Genomic DNA, 22,015 nt, shown 5'->3' with positions numbered 1-22,015 from the left:
AATTGAGTTTTATAGAATTTTAAAGATCATTGGAGTGAGTAAATTGTTTTGTAAGCTCTTATACAACTTACTATAGAATACATAACCCAGAAGGCTAATTACAGTGATTAAAGAGACATGCATCTCAGTTATCAAGCTGCCTTTGGTGACAAAAAAATTTCTCATATTAGCTTACTACAAATCCTTCTTCCATCTTTCCAGTGCTGTTTTCTAGTATAAAAGTCAAAAGTTCTGAAATATTGCCTCTTGTATTAAATGGCTGAGTATGAGTGTTTTATGTTATATACAAAATCCTTTATATGATTCAATACAGTATAGTCATAGGGCTGGCATCTGCTACTGGGTCCTTTGTCATCTGCTTCCTCCCCATTAATGACAACTTGTGCTTTCACAGATGGCTTTTTTCTCCCCCACCCACGCCCAGTCTTTGATGCTTGTCCCTCAGAGCCCACATTGCAGCCCCATGTTTTGTAGGTGACTGCCCTGAACAAAAGCTCCTCGTTTCCTAAGTGACCTCTTCCTCAAAGGAGTTACTGTTTCCAGGTAACCTGTGCTACTTACACTTTATTGGTTTCAGTCATGTTAGAATGTGACATAGTTTAATTAAGCATCTGGCCCAGTTTGAGGCAGGAGCCATAAATAAGGAGGAAGTCTGCACTTCTACCCAGGAAGAACGCAGGAGATGTCTTATTTTCCCTGAGCTATACAGCTAAATGGTTTGTAAATTGCTGAGGTTTCTTTAAGTGCTTACCATGGGCTCTTGTTAGCCATAGCGCCCTGTGGTTCAAAGGCAGTTACCATTACTACCATTGGACCTTTGTAAAATGATTAACAACACAGTGATGATATGTGTCCGCGGGTTTATAAGTCATGGCAGTACCAGTATACACAGGCTTAATAGAAAATAAGGGAACCACAATAAACTTCTTCCTGTGAAATGACTCAAATCAGTACCTAAAATACAAAACAAAAACAACTGCAAGCTTCATAAGATTACTTCATTTTCTATATCTCCTGCCTTAACAACTTCCAGAAAATTTCAAGTACCATAACAGGAACAATTTCCCTCCATTATTTCTTCTGCCAGACAAGAGCTTACAAATACAAGACCTATTAAAGAAAACTTGCATCATATATACAAAAATAGACAATTTCCATTCCAACTTAATGGCCCAAATACATTTTATTCTTGTTATTTGTGAAAGTACCTATCACCCCAGGTGGTCTGAGAGCTTCTTGGATGCAGGAACTCTGTCTGAGACATAGTGTCAGCTCAAAAAAATTCCTATTAGATGAAAAAAAACTTGGAAATTCCATTGAACTATCTCAATCACTTACAAAAATAGAAAGAAGCAAAGACAATTTAAAATGGTGCAGAATCATACAAGAACAGAAAGACTTCTAACCGATTTCAGGTCCTCATCATTTTATAGGTGAAAAAAACTAAGGTCAGGTCAATAATTTACCCAAAGTCACAGTCAGTAGACAGAGTTACACACAGGTCTCCTGAATTTGTTTTTATGGAGCTTTAGAAGTATCTGGTAATTTTGTGTAAATATCATTTATTAAATTAGTAAACAGCTTTCTGGTATGTGGCCTGTTCTTTATAACCTTAGATCCCATATCCACTTCTAATCATGCTGAATGTCTTGAAAGTGTTGGCAGCTAAACTTAGTTTCAAATGCAAAAGTAATATTTGATCCCTGTATATTAATAAAAAATGAAAGTAGCTTCTTAGAGTTCATGTTCGTGATGCTAATATAATTTATTTTTAAAAATTTAATCTAGAGATTAAATAGCTCCGCTGAAAAACAGACATTTGGTAAAACCAACATTACTCACATACAGATACATAGAGGTCAATGTCAGTTTTGATTTCAACCTTTTTTACAAACTGTAAACAAATGAGTTAAAATTGGTAATTAACAGGTCTCTATGCAAAATATAGAGAGAGCCAAGAAATATATATTAATGTGAAATTACTAATGTGAAATAACACTATCACTCCTAACCAAATAAAAACTAGATTATGTGTTTATAATAATTGTTGTACCCTGATATTTCTCCTCTTTAATACCACATAGTTTTCTATTAAGGTGTTCCTCATGACATGAGCAGTGCAGTAATGATATACATACAATAAAGGGACGTCTCCAGAAAAAGGCTAAGTTGGATTACAATGAAAGTCTAATGAGAAAAAGAAGCTTTTCCTTTTATCTGGCAAGCTGCGAATGAAGTGATGGAAAATGGAAGGAGTAATTCCAACTATACATGCTACAAAGTCCATTCCAGACTTCTGTACAACCTAAGGGGGAATCCCTTTCTGGCTGCCCTGGCAGCTGTGGTGAGCCAGGAGGAGAGTGAGAGACCAGTTGGTAAAATATTCATGCAAGAAACCAAAACCATAAACAAACAAATAAAAAACCCTGGCATTGTAAAGATCCTGTTGAGTTAGAAATATTAAAAGGAAATATCTGAAGAATTGGGAGAGAGAATTTATCTATGGGTTGCTCATTCCTTCTTCCTTCCCCACATTCATGGATTTTATATAATTTTGAAGATATGAAAAATCTAGCAAAGTCAAGTACAAAGAACAAAAAGTAGTTACTGACTTGTGTTTAGGAGTTCCAGAAGTGCTGACATCTCTAAAGGTTTGAGGTCTCCAAAGGCTGCTAAATTACCAATGAAATTCCCAGGACATTTACTTGAGTTCATTCAAAACAGCACAATCTGTTTAAGACATAACGTTTTTTTTTTTTTTTTTTTTGTGCTACGCGGGCCTCTCACTGTTGTGGCCTCTCCCGCTGTGGAGCACAGGCTCCGGACGCGCAGGCTCAGCGGCCACGGCTCACGGGCCCAGCCGCTCCGCGGCACGTGGGATCCTCCCGGACCGGGGCACGAACCCGCGTCCCCCGCATCTGCAGGAGGACCCTCAACTACTGCGCCACCAGGGAAGCCCCTAAGACATAACTTTTAAATCACACTTCAGTGATTTTCTTTCAAAAAGTTAGCTTGGATAACACCTCGATGCTCTAGGAGCTTAGTTAAGTATGTGTGTATACACAGAAACATACAAGCCTCATGCTTGAAGATGATACCATCAGGGCAGAGATACGCATACCGCATGCAGATCATGAAGCCTTACAACTTACCTATTAAACACTCGTTCCTCTTTTCCTGGCTCAAAATTAATTGGTTATTATATAGACCAATTAGTCTCATTAAACATTCAAAAAGTGGCCAGGGTGTCTCCTATATACACATGGAAAATTTTTCTCAACGGCAATTTAAAGTAATCCTGATTATTAGAAGCAGATCTGTTATTGCTTCAAATCAAAGATGGAATAGAGTAAGAGTTGGTGGGGGGATGAAACTCTTTATTGCAGTGGTTTCCAGTTCTGGTTGGAATCACCAGGGGAGCTTTAAACATATATAGATTATGGTGTCCTCTCCCTTTCAGTCTACCCCAGGATCCTGATTTATTATGAATGGAATGGAGCCAGATGACTCTAATGGGATTTTCCACAATATACATTTAAAAATGACAAGTCACCTTTGAAGTAAAAGGGTCACACTCAAACAGCTGATGATTCCACTAGCAATTTCCACAGAACTCCAAAATTTTGGAAGTGACTTCTTTGTACTGTTCTCCATTTTAATATACCGTGTTTCTGTCTCTGATACTAAAAGCAATCATTCTTTGTGAAGAAGAAATTATTTCGAGAAATACAAATGAAAAAGGGCGACATAATGGCAAAATAAAAGCGCACACAAAAGATCATTAAATATGGCACAAGTAGAATTCTTAACTTCCTTGTATTTTCACTGACTCCTATAATACTTCTACAAAATATTTTCAGTATTCTTTATGATGTAAAAATGTGCTGTAAGTATCATTACTTTTACCCAAATGATGAATAAAGTAACTAATAAAATTAAAATCTGATAACAAAGGCCACCAATGAAAACTGTTTTCATAAAGAATAAAACATTTATATGAATTCAGATTAACACAACTAAAGAGGGGGTGGGGAATTACATTGAGTTTGTTTAAAGAGTTTAGATTCCAAAAATAAACTCACACACAGTAGGTTTTTTTACTTTAAGATTTTGTCTTTTAACCGTCTTCTTAAAAACTTATCTCAAGCCATATACTTGGGACTATTTTTGCCACAGTCCCACCAATTTGACAGCTGTAACCCTAAGTTAGTAGTTAGTCACCCATTCAAATGGTTGAAAGAGGTTCTTTATAATTAAAAAACCAATAAAAACGCAGACTTAGAGTGCTGGCCAAGAGTGCCATTAATAGTGCAAGTCACTTTTATAAAGATAATTATTCTAGTCCAGAAAGGGTTTCTGAATTGAACTAAGAAAAGGGGATAGAAGGAGGGTTAAAGAAGAAGAAAATAGGTTTTTAAAAAAATCATGCTTCTGGGAATTCCCTGGTGGTCTACTGGTTAGGATTCAGTGCTTTCATTGCTGTGGCCCAGGTTCAATCCCTGGAATTGAGATCCCTCAAGCCATACGGCATGGCCAAAATTTAAAAAAAAAAAATCATGATTCTACGGAAGCCTCCACATGTACATAGATATGCCTGAACATATTTATTTAGACTGAAGTGAACATCAAGTCATAAAAAGAGATTAAGCTTTCCAGATAAAGCTCAAGACCTCACCAATCTACTCTATGTTAGTGTTGTTTCTAGACATACTGATGCATCGATGAAGGGGTTATAGGAAATTATACAAAGACAATTTGATGTAAATGCTAAAAAATGTTATTGGAATTTTCCATGTTTAAAGAGTTCTAGAATGTAATACATTATACAGGACTACATTATTGTGTTGTGATTTGTACTTTTAGTCACATTGCATTTGGTTTGATGTCCAGAAATCTTTGCATACATGGTTCTTGACTAAGTTTTGCTGGTCTCAGAGCTGGGCTTCCCTTTGGAATCAGGTTGCGTGCCCAAGCAAAAGACTCAAGGACAGGAGAGATATCTGGCCTGTCCACTCTTCTCCCTGCACAGCTGGGTTCACTCAAAGACCACCAGGGAAGGCAGGTTCAGCTGGCCATTATATTTTATGTCTATTTACAACTCATAAGTCAAAAGTTACAGAATACATTTCTCTCCACACTTGCAACTAAGCATTCTTTCATTTTAACGAAGTACACTAACAGAGTGACTTTTAAAATTCTTCATCTCTTCATGTTCCCTTACAACTTGGTAATAAGTCCATTATATATACTCAGTAAGTATTCTCACTGTCATCAACTTAATAACAAAGTGGACAAGGAGAATATGGTTGGGGCAGTCCCCCAAAGGTTATCCTAGAAATAAGAAGTCTTGTTCCTTCCAATATTTTAATTATATACATGTAAAAAAAGCAAATAACTGATCAGAACCCTCTTCTATGAAATTCAATGAAAGGGACGTGGAAAAAAGTTTGCTTTTATTTTCTATTTAATCCTATGCAAAATCACCTTTCAGTGTCAGTTTAATAAATGTAAATACGCAAATACATTTTGAAGTCTTGGTAAAACTGTAACAAACAATGATCATATATAATCATCTATCATTGACGGCAACTGCTATATTTAAGAAGCAAATGGGTACTCCTAATAGCCGATTTTCCAAGAAATCTCATGAAATGTTTTGGTGCAATCACGACAGAAGGACAACCTTAAATTTATATAATTTCCTCTCAAATATGTCATTTAACTTATTCTCACAGTAAATTTCAGTTATGGGAAGGTATTTTGGAGGTTAAAAAAACCAAGGCATTGGCAGATTAAATGATTTACTTATGCTCTAGATTCAGTGTAGGTACAAGACCAAGCAATGGTATTACGTTTTCTTCTCCCAACGAACTTTGGAGCCTGGGGATCCAATCCCAGCTCTGCTATATACCAGCTGGGTGCGATTAAGCAAGTTCCATAATGCTGAGCCTCAGTTTCCTCATCTGTGAAATGGACAGAATACCTAATAGATAGGACTGCCATCAGGATTAAATAGCACTACGTGTGTGCCAGACACAGGGCCACATTGGTACTCAGCGAATATTATTATCATAGTTTTTACAGGAAATGTAAACTCTGGCATTTTAATAGTATAAATTAAAATAATAGGAATACCAAGAACTAGTCATACAAATTGCCTTTTATGCCGTATGATTTCAGTGAGTGTTGCAGACATTATGATGGACTAGAGAATGGTTTGTCCGTGCTGAGAAATGGAGAATGTATCTATTATTTGAAAATAACTGGTGATCATAAGTTTAAATGAGGAAGAGAATTTAAACACATGCTTTAGTTCAAGAATGAAATTATTTTGTTTACTGATTCTCTGAAAATTACTTATTTTTCCAAATTAAAAAAAGTACAGTTGGGAAATAGTATATGATTGTAGAACGAATATTATACTCAAAATCTCATTCTAGAACAAAATCTTACAAGTCTGTGAGAAATCATTCCTTTTGGAATCCTTCTCAAGTCTAAAATTCTCAGTGTTAGAATAGAAACTAGACACCTGGACATACAAAGAAATGACTGAAGTTAAAATAAGCTAATAATGAGCCCTACCTCTGTAAAAAGCTGGAATCAATGTACTCTTTTGAACAAATAAATGGTAAATTAGTTTGCTTCAACTAATATTAATCTTGGTCCATTAGTTTGAAGCTTAGTTTTATTCTAGGTCTACCACAGTATGACACATATACAATATAAGTTTGGTACATACTACATTTAAATATTAGCTCTCCAGATAGCCCAAAGAAGCCTGAACATTTTATTCTAAGATAAATTCTGCTTGTAATGAGGTTGAAACTAGGTCCCTTAGTATACAAATCCAGCCATTTACAAAAACCATAGCACTGAGAAGTTGGTAGAGGGCTTACAGCCAAGCATACAATGTGTTTTAACTTTACAAATAATTAAAATTTACTTTAAATGTTTTATGGAGTACAAAATAATAATGCAAAGATTCTTTTAATTAGCAGTGAGTTTACAAAAGATATTAAAATGAAATCCAAATATAAGGCTGCTTAATTGATTTGTTTTAATAATAATTTTACTTCAGTAAAAATCTTTTCAAAATCAGTTTATTTATTTTTTTCAAGCTCCATGGTTGGCTTTTATTGCCACTAGGGCAGGTCTCATCTGAATTTTCGAATAAACAGGTTCATCTGCAATGCACTTTCCAAACGGACATGCAAACGATAAACTCAATCATTTCTACAACTGATGTATTCCCTTATGGTTATAAAATGGCATCAGCAAATAAAGTATAATGATTTTTAGATTACTTTCTGGAGATGGTGTTACAGAGTGCTACTAATAGGTAACCATCCTTTTTTTCATTTCTTTATGAATTACCATTATATATACCCTAAGGAATAATTATGAGGGAAAGTTTTCTTCTTTTATTTTTTTAAGTTTTTTTTTTAAGGTTTTTTTTTTTTAAGTTTTCTTCTTTTAAACCAAATTTTAGAACTGGCTCAATTGCTTATGTGTGCATGGGGCTGGGGGAGGGGGAGGTATAAATGTATTTAGAAAATAAATCTGACAGAGCTAAAAAACCCAGCCACTCTTTTAGCAAGCTGCTATGTAAATACCTATGTAATGCCACATGCACCTGAAGTAGAAAAGGGAAGGGGACCAATAGATGTGTATATATATAAAAAGAATAGGAACAAAAACAAATAGTAGCTATGCCATCATTCCCCCAATTTCCCTGGTTCTAACTTAATGATATTATCTAAATACGAAGATCAGATGATTCTGTCATATGATCACAGTATCAACCAATGATCTCTCTCCTGCTGTGCTGGATTCAAGCTAAAGCAATGCAGCATCCAAGCAACTGAGATTCTCAACAACTATTGGCACTTTTCCATCCTAATGATGTGGTTTTCCAATTTTAATAAAGTATAGAAAAGGAAGAAGCTTGAACTAGATACAGAAACAAACCAGAGTGAGACCAAGAGATTTGCCAGGTGTATGCGTGGTACTCTAGGTGAGCAAAGTTACTAGGTCACACTGTGTACTGAAAAAGCACTCCCCGGCAAAAAAATAATAGACTGTGTTTTGGAGAACAAAAGATAGAAAAAGATATCATCGCAGGAAACTGCTTTATGCCATAAAGTTCCATTTAGACGATTAGAAACAGAACTGCAGTAGCTGTCAAGAAGGGTGCCAACTCCCACAAAAATGTCCCAAAATACTTTTGATATTATAAAAAAGAATTAATGCATCCTTGAAACAAGGCCTTTTAAAGGTCAGACAGGCAGCGTTAAAGTTTTCCCCAGAAGGGAAATGATAATATACTGCAAATTTTATTTATTCGTGTTGCCCAATGACATTCATTTGATCTAACTAGTAGTAAAACGGAAATGTGAGGAATCCCTATGCAGTAAGATCTCAACTTAATGCGCGTCCTCAAGTGTCCTTCCAAAAGTAAGGCAAAGCTAATATCCCCCAAATGGAAAGGTAAACACATCTATTACTGAAGGAAAAAAAAAGACATTGAACACATGGATTACTAAGCCTATGGATCCCCAGTTCATCCCTAATCCCAGAGCTATGTTTAACAGCTTGTGTACAAACCACGATGTTTATGCTCTGCTGATGCAATATGCCATTTATCGTCTTCTGAAATTATTCAGTGACCTACTTTGTTAATTAAAGCATTTACAGAGATCTTCCCTTATAGAAACAGAGCACTAGCTACATGAATAGAGCAGTTCCATCAAGTTGTAAGATTGTTTCTATTTTAAAGAAAAACAATATTTTCAAAGACAACGATGCTACACTTTATCGTAAAGGGAACCGACATTCTGTCCCGTTAGTTAACCTTGGTCTTTTCATTTAGTTGCCATAGTCAGAAAAGAAAATCGTAAGATTAATAATGAAAACCCAAAAGTGAATTAATGAAAATTTTAAAAATTCTGATAGACGGCTCACTGCACCAAGATTCTTAGCGCAGTTTTACATAGAACAGTGTCAACCTTCAGAAGGGGGGGAAAGAAGTGTAAATAAAACTTGTGGTTTATTCTTAACCAGAGATCTACATCAAATACATGGAGTCAGTGAGAAGGCACACAGGCTAAAGATCTTGTAGTAAAGGTGAGGAACAAGAAGAAAATACTTTAACCCTCCAACCATAAACCAATCCCTTCCTTCTTCTAAGACAGGTGTTCAGAGTCACTTGGAGAAATAAAAACACCTGGCTTTGAGACTGAATAAAGATATTGAGAAAAGCAGAAAAATGAAGTGGAGACATTTTCTTGCTTTACTTGGTTAAAGGAAAGGAAATGTGCCCTGCTCAGGCATCTCCTCCCAATGCAGCAAATTTAGGCACGAGCTATAGGCTGCAAACTGAGCTTGGAAATGGTGCAGGGGAATGAATGATGGAGGGAAAGGAGAAGGAAGTTGCCGGCTCTGAGGTGCATGGTTCCACACGGAGCCACAGAGGCAAAGGGTTAAAGGGATGCGCCTCATACCTTTCTTTTCCGTTCCAAACGCTCCCTGGGGATTTTCCGTTGTTTTTTTCTCTCTCTCTCAAGGTTTTTCTCCTTTTCCTCCAGTTCAGCCTCTCGAACTTTTTTAACAGAAGCAGCAGCGTGAGCCATTTTTGCAGAGCGAAGCAGCAGAAGCGGTTGCCGCGGCTCAGTTTCCGCTCCCCAGCGATCCAGGTGATTTTAGAGCCAGATGGGGATGTGATTTTCCCCGCTAGGGCAGTGGCTGGCAGCCAGAACACTCACACAATAATCCGCTCCACGCCCGAGCTAGGTCGTAATCTTGCTCCAGCCTCTGCAGCACCATAATTCACCACCACGTCCCAAGGTCCCAGGCCAAGCCCCCCAGGAGCACACACCTGCACACACGCGGGCATAGGTGGGCGCCCACACTCGGAAATGGTCCCGCGGGAAGGCGGAGCACTAGACTTCGAGCTCTTCAGCCGTTGGGTAGCCGCAAGTGCAGACAAGCATCCTACTAGTTGAAAAAGCCTTCCTTAGGCACACATCACCAATAGGAGCGGTCTTTGGGGACTCCTCCAGACAGCCTGTGTCTCCCGACTGGAGCCAGGAAGAGGCCACCTCCGTGGGACTGCTAGGGGGTGGGTAGTTTACTGCCGCCTCCAACCACACCTCTATGCAGGGTGAGAAAAAAATGGTGCAGTCGCGCCAAACGACTCGCTTCTGCTGCTGCCGCTGTTGCCGTTGCTACTGCTGCTCTGCTGTAGCACATGACACGGGTCCCTGCCTTTGAAATCTCTCAGCCCTTCCCTTCTCCAAGGTTCATTTTAGAAAGAAGAATCAACGCTGCCGTTTGGGGAGAAGACGAGCACAGTTGGAGTCACTTGCCACTGCCAGCGAAACACAGGGGTGTGCACGTCTGAGAAGGGCTGGGACAAGCCCAGTCCTCGGTGTGTCAATTACAGACCTACGTGAGGCCGCCTTAGGGAGCTGCATTAAGCAGGGAATCGAAAGGAGCTGTCAGTGAGCACGCAGCATAAGCTGGGCTCAGCCCGGTTATCCTGGGAGAAAGAGGGCGCCCTCCAAAGAGGGAGAGGAGGACAGAGGCAGAGAAAGGGAGAGAGGGAAGCAGGCAGCACCTGAATCACTCTCCATCATTCTAAGAGGCACACAGGTACTCATTATTCATTACCAAAAGCTTTTGTTAAATACCAAATTGACATTAAATCACGTGCTGAAGTAACGCAGGATTAGTATTTCTGGATGTTCCTGTATGTATACCCAATAAAGAGACACAGGGAAAGAAGAGAAAGGATACAACCTGTTAATTCAAGAAGATGAAATTTTCTATACTATTCCAATTGCATACACTACCAATTTTTCAGAATTTTACCACAATTTTATCAGGGACCAATAGGATGTCACTCGTTTCTTAATTATTCATCCCTGGACTCTGGAGACAGAGTCATAACACTGTGTTGTACACAGTGGATTACGGACACCACCACCCTTACATGCAGTCACACAGTTGTCTCATTTTAGAAGAAAAGTTTTGGTAAGTACCTTAACTGTTGACATTTAAACAATATAATTCGATTCTATATATATATCCTATTATTAAGAAAAAAGTAAAATAATATTAAAAGTGTCCTTTTAGAAAATGACATATTTTTGTATCCTAACTCTGTGACATATCTACCTAGATAAATGGAAAATGTAAAATTTCATTTCAGTACTATTTCTAGGAGGGAAAACACTAATTTTCTGTACTGTGGGTGGTCACTACATGTTTTAGCCTAGCACAACAAAATTTATAATTTTTCTTTTTTACCTAAATTAAGTTGAAAGCTGTAGGATTAATAAAATATCCCACAAGCAAGCGAAATGCACTCCATGGCATAGAGAAACCGCACTTAATCGGATTCAAAAGCCAGTCAAAGGAGAGAATAATTGCCATGGCATGAGCCAGCATTGTCTTGGCGCCATGACGGTTCACGGGTCAGTTAACTTCCAGGCAGCATGACTAGTTTCTTATATATGGGGAGCATAATCTTCTCTGATTTGAGCAGTTGAGAATTCATCTTCTAAAAAAAAAAAAAAGAATCAGCTTCTTATTAACTCCCTCCTCTGGAAAATATTTACAAAGAAACACACATAGACATTTAGGCTCCTTAACCAGGTGAGTCATCACCTGCCACTTCACATAATTCAAACATTTTCTCCTCTGAGGTACTTTGAAATAATTAGTTGTGATGGTATCAAAGCAGTCATTAGGAGTGAAAGTGGTTCAGTGAAAGCATCAAGACTGGAGCATAGGGTGATCTTAATGCCATCTGGCATCCTCTTTTCTTTAAAAAAATTTTTTTAATGTTTACAACCAACAAGTCTTACTTGATTTGTGACTATCCTTTTAACTTAATAACATGAGTCCCAACAAACTGTAGCAGAGCCTCCTACAGTAGATTCCCTTTAATGAGGTTGACTCTTCTGGGCTTCGTCTAGGATAATGTCCTTCCCCCGGCCCCTTTAGAACCTGCTTATACTATATCACAATATTTTCTCCCCTCTATAGATTTCCCAAAAGGAAAGTGAAAAACTACAAGCAGTAGCTGAGAAGAAAGTAGGGAGTTCCTGTTGTCAAAAACATTAGTTTCTTTCACTAGCCTTTAATGAACTCAATAGACCTACTTGTAAAATTGGGCGGCATCAATTCAATTATGTGATTTTCTAATGCCAGGAGAATTACACATTTTTAAAACTTCAATCTAATAACTTTAAAAAAAAGAATTGAGGCATGGTTAACAAAGTCTTAGTCCCCTAGATTCCCTCCATTTTTCTACAAAAAGTATGAGAGCTCTTTTCTTCACTTTGTCGCATGAAGAATAGGTAATGAGTCAGATGTTAGTTTGTTAGATGTTAGTTTGACATTAATATTTCACAAAGCACCATGATTGCCAAATCTTTAGAAACAATAGTTACACTACTTTGCTTACATTTTCTCATATCTTTGGAGGCAACCCAGAGAAGCAAAGTCACCGTGATTTTACAGTGGAGGACCCCAGAAGGCAAATGACTTGTTCCAGATAGCCCTCCCCAGGAATGGCAGGACGCCTGAGGTTCAGTGCTCTTAAATCAGCCCGCCTCAGGAGAAGGAACCCACTCATAAACCCCTCCTGTGGGCTCCCCTACTGAAATCACAAAATAGAACATCTCAGACTAGTATGAATACTTTTATATAAAATCAACTAATCACAAGTTCTTTTTTAGCATGTGATTTTTCATTTATCTTTTTCCCAATCACAGAAAATTTTGCTCCCACATGAGACAAACGAAGACCACATAATCCTTTTCGGAGCACGAGGCAGATTAGACATTCCTATGCAGCGATAATGTTGCCTCTCTACAACTAACCTATTCAGTAGTAAACTGTTGAGGAAATAATTTTCTAAAATCATTCCTTCTTGTATATTTGTGTTGCTCAAACTTTCCTATAATTTCTATTTGAATGGAAAAAAAAAATCAGTATCAGTTTTCTGAAGAATCGAGAGCGGCACACACTCACCAGCTGACCTCTGCAGAGACAGGGCACCAGGTTCCAGTCCCAGGAGCTCCCGGCCATTTAAATGATGCTTGTACCACATTAAAGGAGTCTTTCCCATCAAGCCTCCAGCAGAGATCTAATACTGGCTGAATTTTGAACTTGTAACAAAAGCTGTTTCCTTTCACAAAGCATCTTGGCCATCAATGGGATAAGCTTGCGTCTGCCTTCAAAGGAAGGAATGCACTGTCGTTTACATTTAAACTTGAGATCCGGCTTAGAGAGATCACCCTTCAGAGAGGACATACTTCATTTTAAAGACAGGAGAGAAAATGGCCATTTGCTGTTCTCAGTGTGTCCAGCATTCCATTGATCAGAATCCAAAGAAAATCCTCTGCAGACATCAGGCATCAGTCAGAATGTTGTTCAATAACAACTGAGCTAGCCATATGCAATTTAATTCCCCTTCTCTCTCCCCAGCCTCACCCAGGAGAAGCAGCTATGCAATGAAATCGCATATATTGTCACTCTTCCACAAACGGAATGTGGGTGATAAGTGGGAAAAGAAGCAGATACACTACAAGGACAGTTAAAACATCACCTAACCAGCATAAAAGAAGGCTCTGCTCACCTGAACTTATGAACCAAGAGTTCATTCTACTCAAGTTCAAGGGTGTTTATCCACATTTAAAAATGTGTGTGTGTTCTGAGACTCATGAATGGTCAGGGTAAGGTAAAGCAAACCTAACGAGTGATTGACTACATTGATGTATCTCCGCCCGATTTGTTTTACCTGAAGCTTAATCCAAAAGTCAATGTGGTAACACGAATTAATAAAGCAGAGCTTGCTAGTAATATAATAGATCCTACTTTCTGTTGATAACAGTTTCTGTAAGGAGATGACTTCGTTAAAATTAGAATACCCAAAAGGTATCTTCCTTCTACTTCTGCCTGAGGAATGCAAACAGAGGGTTTCCATAGCTCAGGATGGAGAAGCAAAGCAGTCTCAAGGTCTCCACCTTGCAGCCTCTGAAAGAAGCTCATAGCACTTCGGAGGTTTCCCAGAAGTGTTCAGCCGGTAACAATGGTAAGCTGACAAGGAGTGAAAAGCTTCCCTCTGGAGATGCCTTTACACATAAAGAAGATCAAGCCACACAAAGTGTAGGTCATAAATACAGATAGCATTTTGTGACCGCAGGCCTCAGCTCTATACTGACGGTGAGGATGGTCAGGGAATTACTGGCAGCAGTTACATCTGCAACGCGCAGAGGTAAGAGAAAGGCACAGAGAAAAGAAAAGTGAAAAAGCCCAGTTCCGAAGAAAAAGAGAGACACAGCCTATCTCTCCCTGCTTCCCCCCAAGCCCCGTCACCAATCATTCATTCCCGGAGTGCGAATTTAGATGGACAAAGATGCCGGTGCCTTAGCCTCGCCTGCATAAACTGGAGACTGTGGACATGGGTTGGATTTGCTCATTGTGAAAAACTCTACTGGAGACTGCGGACATGGGTTGGATTTGCTCATTGTGAAAAACTCTTCTGACAGAAAATCCCTTCCCTGAGGCTTCTTAATCAAATTTATTTTCTCTGTGCTCAGTTGGACAGGAAAAAAAGAAACAACTTCATTTAGGAATCAGAAAAGCCCCACAATGCTAAAATCTTCCTTCCTTTTAATTTACACTCAATGGTATCTTGGATTGAAAGCCTAGGAATTAAACTTAAAAGGTGAAAATATTTTTAAAATAAAAACTTTCTCCCTGTCCTCATCTTGTTACTGCACAGCTTCTGTCTCTGCTGCCATCTTTTTTTTTTTTTTTTTTTTTTGCGGTACGCGGGCCTCTCACCGCTGTGGCCTCTCCCGTTGCGGGGCACAGGCTCCGGACGCGCAGGCTCAGCGGCCATGGCTCACGGGCCCAGCCGCGGAGGGATCTTCCCGGACCGGCGCACGAAGCCGCGTCACCTGCATCGGCAGGCGGACCCTCAACCACTGCGCCACCAGGGTAGGGTAGCCCTCTGGTGCCATCTTTTAATCAAACACAGTTACTGAAGGCCAGTCAAAGAGCACTGGGGTTCTAGTAGTAAAAATGACAAAGTCCCTGCCCTGGTGGAGTTGAAAATCCATTGGTTGTATATTTTCAGACTTCGGCAACACCTCAGTCACTTCGTAAAATCTGCAGTGACTGGAACTACGAATATTCAGATCTTGACTAGAAAGCTGCTTCACAAGCTTCACATGCCTGGTTTCAAGTTTCCAACTATTTCTAGATATCTTCAAATGTCTCCTCAAGGCCACTCTCTTCTCATAATTAAACTTTTATTCTGAAAAACATACGGACCCTGGACAAGAAAGCCCCATAGTCTATTAGAGATTGAAATACTGGGGTTAAATTCTAACTCCTACTGAAAATTTACTGTTGTGTTTTTAAAAACATAAAACTTCCCTTTGGGGTTCATAACAGCTTTTTATAAAACCTGTGAGTGTATTTTTTTTTTTTTGCGGTATGCGGGCCTCTCACTGCTGTGGCCTCTCCCGTTGCGGAGCACAGGCTCCGGACGCGCAGGCCTAGCGGCCATGGCTCACGGGCTTAGTTGCTCCGCGGCATGTGGGATCTTCCCGGACCAGGGCACGAACCCGTGACCCCTGCATCGGCAGGCGGATTCTCAACCACTGCGCCACCAGGGAAGCCCTGTGAGTGTATTTTTTAGCCCTTTTATTTTGGTCAAATAAAGAGCACTGAATGGCGGTTAAAATGTAAAAAATGCAATCTCAAGCCTGTTAGTCCTGAAGACCCCTGAAGATGTTCTGTGTGCCTATTATCCATGAAAAAATTTATATTTTTATTTTAGAATTTTTTTCTTACTCAGGAATTATTATCTGATAGTAGCTCTAACATCGCAAAGGAAACAACTTATTGGTAAGAGAGAGAGAAGTTTGATCAATACTTGAAGGTTTATATTTGCATAATGTCAATTATAGAAGTGTTATTGGGATAGTTTGATAGAACATGTTTTAGTTAGACACAAAAAGAGATTATTTTCTTGGTTGTGACAAAACTCTTTTTAATTGTTATTCTTTTTTTAAAATTGTTATTCTTTATGTGACTCCAAATTTTAGCCATGGGTGTCTTAAATTTTCATGAAATAATTTATATTTGCATATAAATCAGTAAGGCTTAAAAGCCAGTAAATGTGGCTTTAAATGACTGGGCTATTATTCTATACTTTTTATGGACTATGAATTATAGCCCTCTAACTCAGTATTCCCTGGCCAGTAAATTATTAGCAAAAAGATCTCATTGTTTTTCAAAATTAACCGTAGAAAGAGGGCAAAATGTAATCTTAGAGTATAATCAAATCCACTGAAGATCAAACATCAAATCAGTGATAGACATTTCGGATCTCTGATTTTCCAACGCTGTGCCCTTATCATTAAACCACACACATAAACACTTTCAGCAATTTCAACAACCAATGCCATGCCCAGTAGAGTTTCTGTGTAGTAGATACTGTAATAAATATAAACGACTTATAAAATATCTTGTTTCAATAACACAAACATTCAAAAAACAATCCCCTCATGGCCGCATTGCAGGTACCAGAAAACTGAAGTGCTCTAAAGTGCTACTGATGTATCCATGGGTAGTTAGTAATTTTTATAAAGGTCTGGATTATTTCTGGATGCTACTACATGTATTTAACTGTCTCCTCCCTGCCCCACTGAGTGTCCAGGAACTGCTTCACATAAGACATTCTTTTTATGGCAACCTTTGTTTAATTAACCTATAAATAAAATCTGTTGCTAGGCAGTCAGTGTTTCTTGCTTTAGGCATGACCAGCACTTTTCATTTTATACTTACTCATGCAAAGTCATAGTCCACGAATATGGAAGCCAAAGTATAAAATTAAATCAAACTTTCCTTGGAAACCACATTTGCAGAGGTAAGGCATAGTAACACCTTTTACGTGACATGGTGTTTGCATCACTTCTAAATCAAATCAATCATGGAAACACTAAGCACTGTACAGTATGTGTTTCCAGCTAACAGGAGCCAGGTCATTTGGACCCACCCTCCCAATGAAACACACTAGGCATGCCGGATAAAATAGAAATAACTTCCTATTAAAAGCAACAAATAGCTGACATGATAATAAGGAATTCCTAGGCAAAACTGAAGGAAAATGGAACCACTGGGAGATAAACAAGCAGAGAAATTCCTTTTGTTTCCTAAGTGTATTTCTTAGAGAATTTGAGCTTTCATTTTGAAAACTTCATGAGGAAGAGGGTAAAAATCAAAGACCAGTGGCTACACAAGGTGCAGAGTCTAACAGGGGGGCTCCCCACAATTGTCTGAGACCTCAAAAAGCTATACTCTTAAGCTAGGGGTAGAATAATAAATAACCTGCCCTCCAGCAGAGGTTTTATTGCCTGGAGTTTCAACAAAACTCAAGCCTTGAACTTGGTTTAGGGTGATTTCCAAAGCATTTGTGACCACAGACCCTGGCAGAAGTAAATATATGTCTTCTCTGCAGAAGTTACCTTCATCCTTGACCTCAAATTATCTCCATAAATAACTTTGCAAGAACAATGACCAGCATGTAATCAAAGACAACCAAGCATAGAGCAGAAACCACAGAGCAGAGAAACAGACTTATAAAGACTTGAAGTAATAGAACTATGAACAAGGCCCTGACACAAAAGAGGTGAATTAAAAGAAAAAAAAAAAAAATCAGTTCTGGTCCCCCAAAGTAAGATCACTTAGTTGGCAAGTTAAGTAATCCGAACTCTTCAAACTAGTTTTATTTCATTTTTTTTCTGTACCTTTCCACCAAACTATACTACTTTGCATAAGAACAAATAATAATAAATGTTAGATAAATGGGCAATATAAGCATCAAATGAATTGTAGAAACAATATGTACTCTAGGACTTTAGAACACTATACTTCTTTCCTTTTTTTTTTTTTTAAAACATGGAGTAGAAGTTCTCTTAACAAACCTTTACTTAACAGAATGTCTCCATTCCCTCTGCATACTGACTGATGGCCACCGTATTAAAAGCTTGTAGCTTAACAGCTTTTCTTTACTATGTGTACATTCTTCTCCCACCAGTAAAGTCGTATGCTTACCAAGAGCCAGGTATGTTTATTGCTAACCTTTTTATCCCAGTTGTAATTGTTATTGCAACTATATGATTTAAATGAAACTTATAAAATATGGGTAAAAAAGAGTTGTGGGCTTTTTGAAAATTAATATAAATGCTTTGTAAGGACTTGATAAAGATGAATTCCTAACAAATATTGCTGTTGAATTATAGGTACGGCTGAAATAAATGTAAAAGATTGGGGAGGCGGCTTTGGAAATCTAGAAATTCTACAATCAGATTGTTTTGCAAGTGTCTTTAAGTTCTGACTCTAATTAAAAGATGCCAAACTGGAAAATATAGATGAGACAGTACCTTTAAGTAGGTATTGTTTATTCAAAAAAGATAAGGTGAAGCCCCAAACAGTGGAAAATTCGTAAACAGAACATTCTTAAATGAAAGATTATGATCCTACATTAAACCATTGGTAAAAAGAATTCCAATGTATACGTTTCAAATTTTAAAAAACCGTTTAAAGTATGTACGTATCATTGTTTTTGGTTCTCCACTTTAACCACCTTTTTTTTTTTTTTTTTTTTTACTAAGGGATAAAAATAATAGCTTTGATAATGTTATAAAATAGAGCTTCTTTTGTGTGGTAAAGGGTCTTGAGTTTTGGTTTTGAATTCCAACTTGGGCTTTATAACTTTGGGTATATTATTTAGCCTACAAAGACTTCAATCTTCTTTTATATAAATGGGGATAATGTCTATCAAATAGAACCAAGAGAACTCGCATATGTAAAACATCTAGTAGGTGCTCAATTAGTAGTAACTACTATGATTATTGTTCTGAGAAAAAAAAAACATGAATATAAAAGCATGAAAGGGAAGGAAAGTAGACTTGTAAAACAGAAAAACAGGGAATAAGTAGGAAATGAGATAGGATCACCCTTCAAAATAGTGTGTGTAGAAAGAAAATGCTGATCACTTTGGTTAATCAACACCAATAATATGTTCACACTTCTTAAGACTATATGGTAATAATGAAATCCAACACAAACCTTGTAACAGAATAAATCTTAAAGTCAATGAACATGTGCTATGGTCTGAATGTTTGTGACCCACCCCCAAAATTCACACGTTGAAATCCTAATGCCAAATGCAATGGTATTAGTAGGTGGGCCTTTGGGATGTAATTAGGTCACGAATGAGATTAGTTCCCTTATAAAAGATACCCCAGAGAGCTCCATGCCTCCTTTCCACCAGGTGAGGATACAAGGAGAAGCCTGCATCTGGAAGAGGTCCCTCATCTCACCTGACCATGTTGGCACCTGATCCTGGACTTTCAGACTCCAGAACTAGAAGAAATAAATTTCTGTTGTTCATAAGCTACCCAGTCTGTAGTATTTTGCTATAGTAGCTTGACCAGACTGAGACAACATATGTGCCTTGGAAAGTATTTATTAGCCCCTATGAAAGTACAGCTCTTTACAGTTATAATACTTAAATAAATTCAGTACCAAAGATTTAGACCAGGCCTCAATCAGAATAAAGGGACATCCTACAAAAGCTTCATTTTGATTGGAAAAACAAAGCAAAGAACAATTACCATTTGGCTACGAGGCAGGCATAGTTCCAAATGGAAGGCTCTGTAATGGTTTCTTTTGCAAATAGATTTATTACCAAGGCAAAGTAACAAATAGGCAAGAGATGGAATGCTTTTTCACTCTCATAATTAATCCCTAAAATTCAATTTTAGTAAAGGGCAAAACTGGTCCCGTTACAGGAATAGTTTTAGAAGTACACAGTCAAACAGTCCATCAGTTTGGCACACCTATGAAATATTGTGAAGAAAATTTGTCAAAATAAATGCCTTTTTCACTCAAAAGATTGGAGATAAAAGTGCCATCTTTCCCGAAACAAAACAAAAACAAACAAGACCTATAACCACACAGTAGGAACTACAATTGAAGACAAAACCCTGCATGAGGCACTTTCATAACTTGAACATTATTCTGCTTATATTTTTTCCCTGCAGCATCAGCATTAGGATTTTTACAGAGGGAAAAATATTTACGATTGTACTCAAGAAGAGCTAACTTTGAATTTGGAAGAGTATTTCTGGATAAATCAGAGCAGAGGGTTTCAATTATCTGCCACACCTCACTGGGGTTCCTGCAGAGGCAGCTCGGGGGTCCTTCTGAAATTAAAGCAGTTCCATGTGCATCTCCCTTACGTGTTGGAAAACTCCATTTTAAGAAAAGGGTCTGGTGCTTCAACAAACAAACAACTAGAAAACTGAAATAAACTATATAAATTTGTAGCCAAGTGTGTAAATTGAAATTGATAGAGTTTGCTAGCCCTCTGCTGGATGAAGGATATTAAATCCAGTTGCTCTAAAATATTATTTGAGGAACGAAACGTTTTCATAAGGTTTATAGGACAACTTTAATGCTTGCTATATGCATTTTTTTGTCTAGTGGATATTTTTCTGTTATTGCATAAGAGAGATAGGAAATATCCTCTCTGCCAAGCCATATCATGTAACATTAAACTAGAAGAATCTAATGCAGGTTATAAATTAAAATACTGTGCAGGTTTCTTAAAAATAAAAATAGAAATGGAAAAAAAGCAAGTAAAATTTGCAGACAAGAAATATATTTGTAGGTTGTCAGTTGCCAAATCCCAACCCAGGATTTCTCTTAACCTCATTCTAAGTTAGATCAATACATTTATAACCAATTTAAAAAATTATTTGTTGATGCAGTCTCAAACTGTACACTAATATGCATTGTCAGATCTAATCTTATACACATTTGATTAATACAATATAGTCAGCTTTTTGTTTAGAGTGAGAACATTTCTAAACATCATGGGACAATCAGTCTAGAATATTCATCTCTTAATTTGGATGTGCAATTTCTGAAGCAAATCACGTCCTAGAACAATACTGTTTTTACAAAAATTGTTTCACTATTTAATTTTCATGCTTACATCAAACCTAAATGGAAAATTAGTTGATGTATATTTTTAAGTCTCAATAGTAAGCCTTAAAATGAATGAGTCTTGAAGTAGTCTGTTTAGGTCTTGGATCAATTTCTGGTTAATTTTATTTCACATATCCAATCTTTTCAAAATCCCATCTTCCTGTTGTAGGACTTAAAACTGTTCCTTACTTTTAACCCTCTCTTCATATGCCCAGCCTCTGTCACTACTTCTTCCTAAACCAATTGATAAGGTCTTGCCTGGTTCAGAGTCTTCAATTTTCCCATCCCCACAGCAGAGGCCACTTGATGTTCACTTTCAAATTCTGCTAATCTTGTCCCAAGGCAAGAAGGGTTTAAGGAATTCATTTCCATTTCTCCAAAATGCAGGACCAACTCACTTTTACATCTCAGTTTAGGCAACTGGGTTTATGCTTTGATGTCAAAATTGATCCCAACCTGAGCTGGTAAAATGCCTATGACTTCGAAAGTGCTACCTACTGACAAGAGTTGCCTGTTACCAACTGCCCAGCATTCTACCGAATACCCAGAATGACTCTCCTCCTGGATTTCCAACTCCATGCCTTACCTGTCTGCTGGAACACCACTGCCATGCATATTAGACCCTCTCAATCTGTTTGGATTATCACCTATTTCCTGGAGCCATTTTCTAATATCACCCTAACCACTGAGTATACTGAGTCTAGCTATTTCTTGTTTCTTCTGTTCATTGTCCTTAACTAGACACTGCTGGAGGGGTTCCAAGGTACTACGCTTATTACCAAAATTATGTTCTTCACCTTCAGCCATTATATTTTATTTCACTTATTTTAAATCATAAGACTCACTTCACTTGCTTTTTTAATGATCCTGCCTTCTCCTTCAGTTTTTTTCTCAATTATACATGTTTTTCACAATTCTTTTCTCTTCTTCAAAA

General features: G+C 37.8%; 1 protein-coding gene and 1 pseudogene across 28 annotated transcripts in view; one reads left to right on the top strand and one right to left on the bottom strand.

The window, feature by feature from the left end:
- Positions 1 to 22,015, bottom strand: part of ANK2 (ankyrin 2) — a 689,273-nt gene that overhangs the window by 266,200 nt on the left and 401,058 nt on the right. For 8 of the 28 annotated variants that reach the window (XM_067036501.1, XM_067036507.1, XM_067036512.1 and 5 more), the window contains exon 1: positions 9,501 to 10,220. The exons of 19 other annotated variants lie outside the window; for them this stretch is intronic. In XM_067036501.1, coding sequence (XP_066892602.1) covers positions 9,501 to 9,629 — 129 coding nt within the window. In that variant the 5' untranslated portion in view covers positions 9,630 to 10,220. Of the gene's footprint in view, positions 1 to 9,500; positions 10,461 to 22,015 lie in introns of those variants that run through there. One more of the 28 variants, XM_067036542.1, reaches the window with a different exon arrangement.
- The window catches only part of LOC131758792 (ubiquitin-conjugating enzyme E2 N-like), a 39,396-nt pseudogene continuing 31,382 nt past the window's right edge, over positions 14,002 to 22,015 (top strand).

The sequence above is a fragment of the Kogia breviceps genome, chromosome 6 (assembly GCF_026419965.1).
Source record: "Kogia breviceps isolate mKogBre1 chromosome 6, mKogBre1 haplotype 1, whole genome shotgun sequence".
Lineage (NCBI taxonomy): Eukaryota > Metazoa > Chordata > Mammalia > Artiodactyla > Physeteridae > Kogia > Kogia breviceps.
Note: the sequence above shows the minus strand (reverse complement) of the source record. Positions and strands in the feature narration are given on the sequence as shown.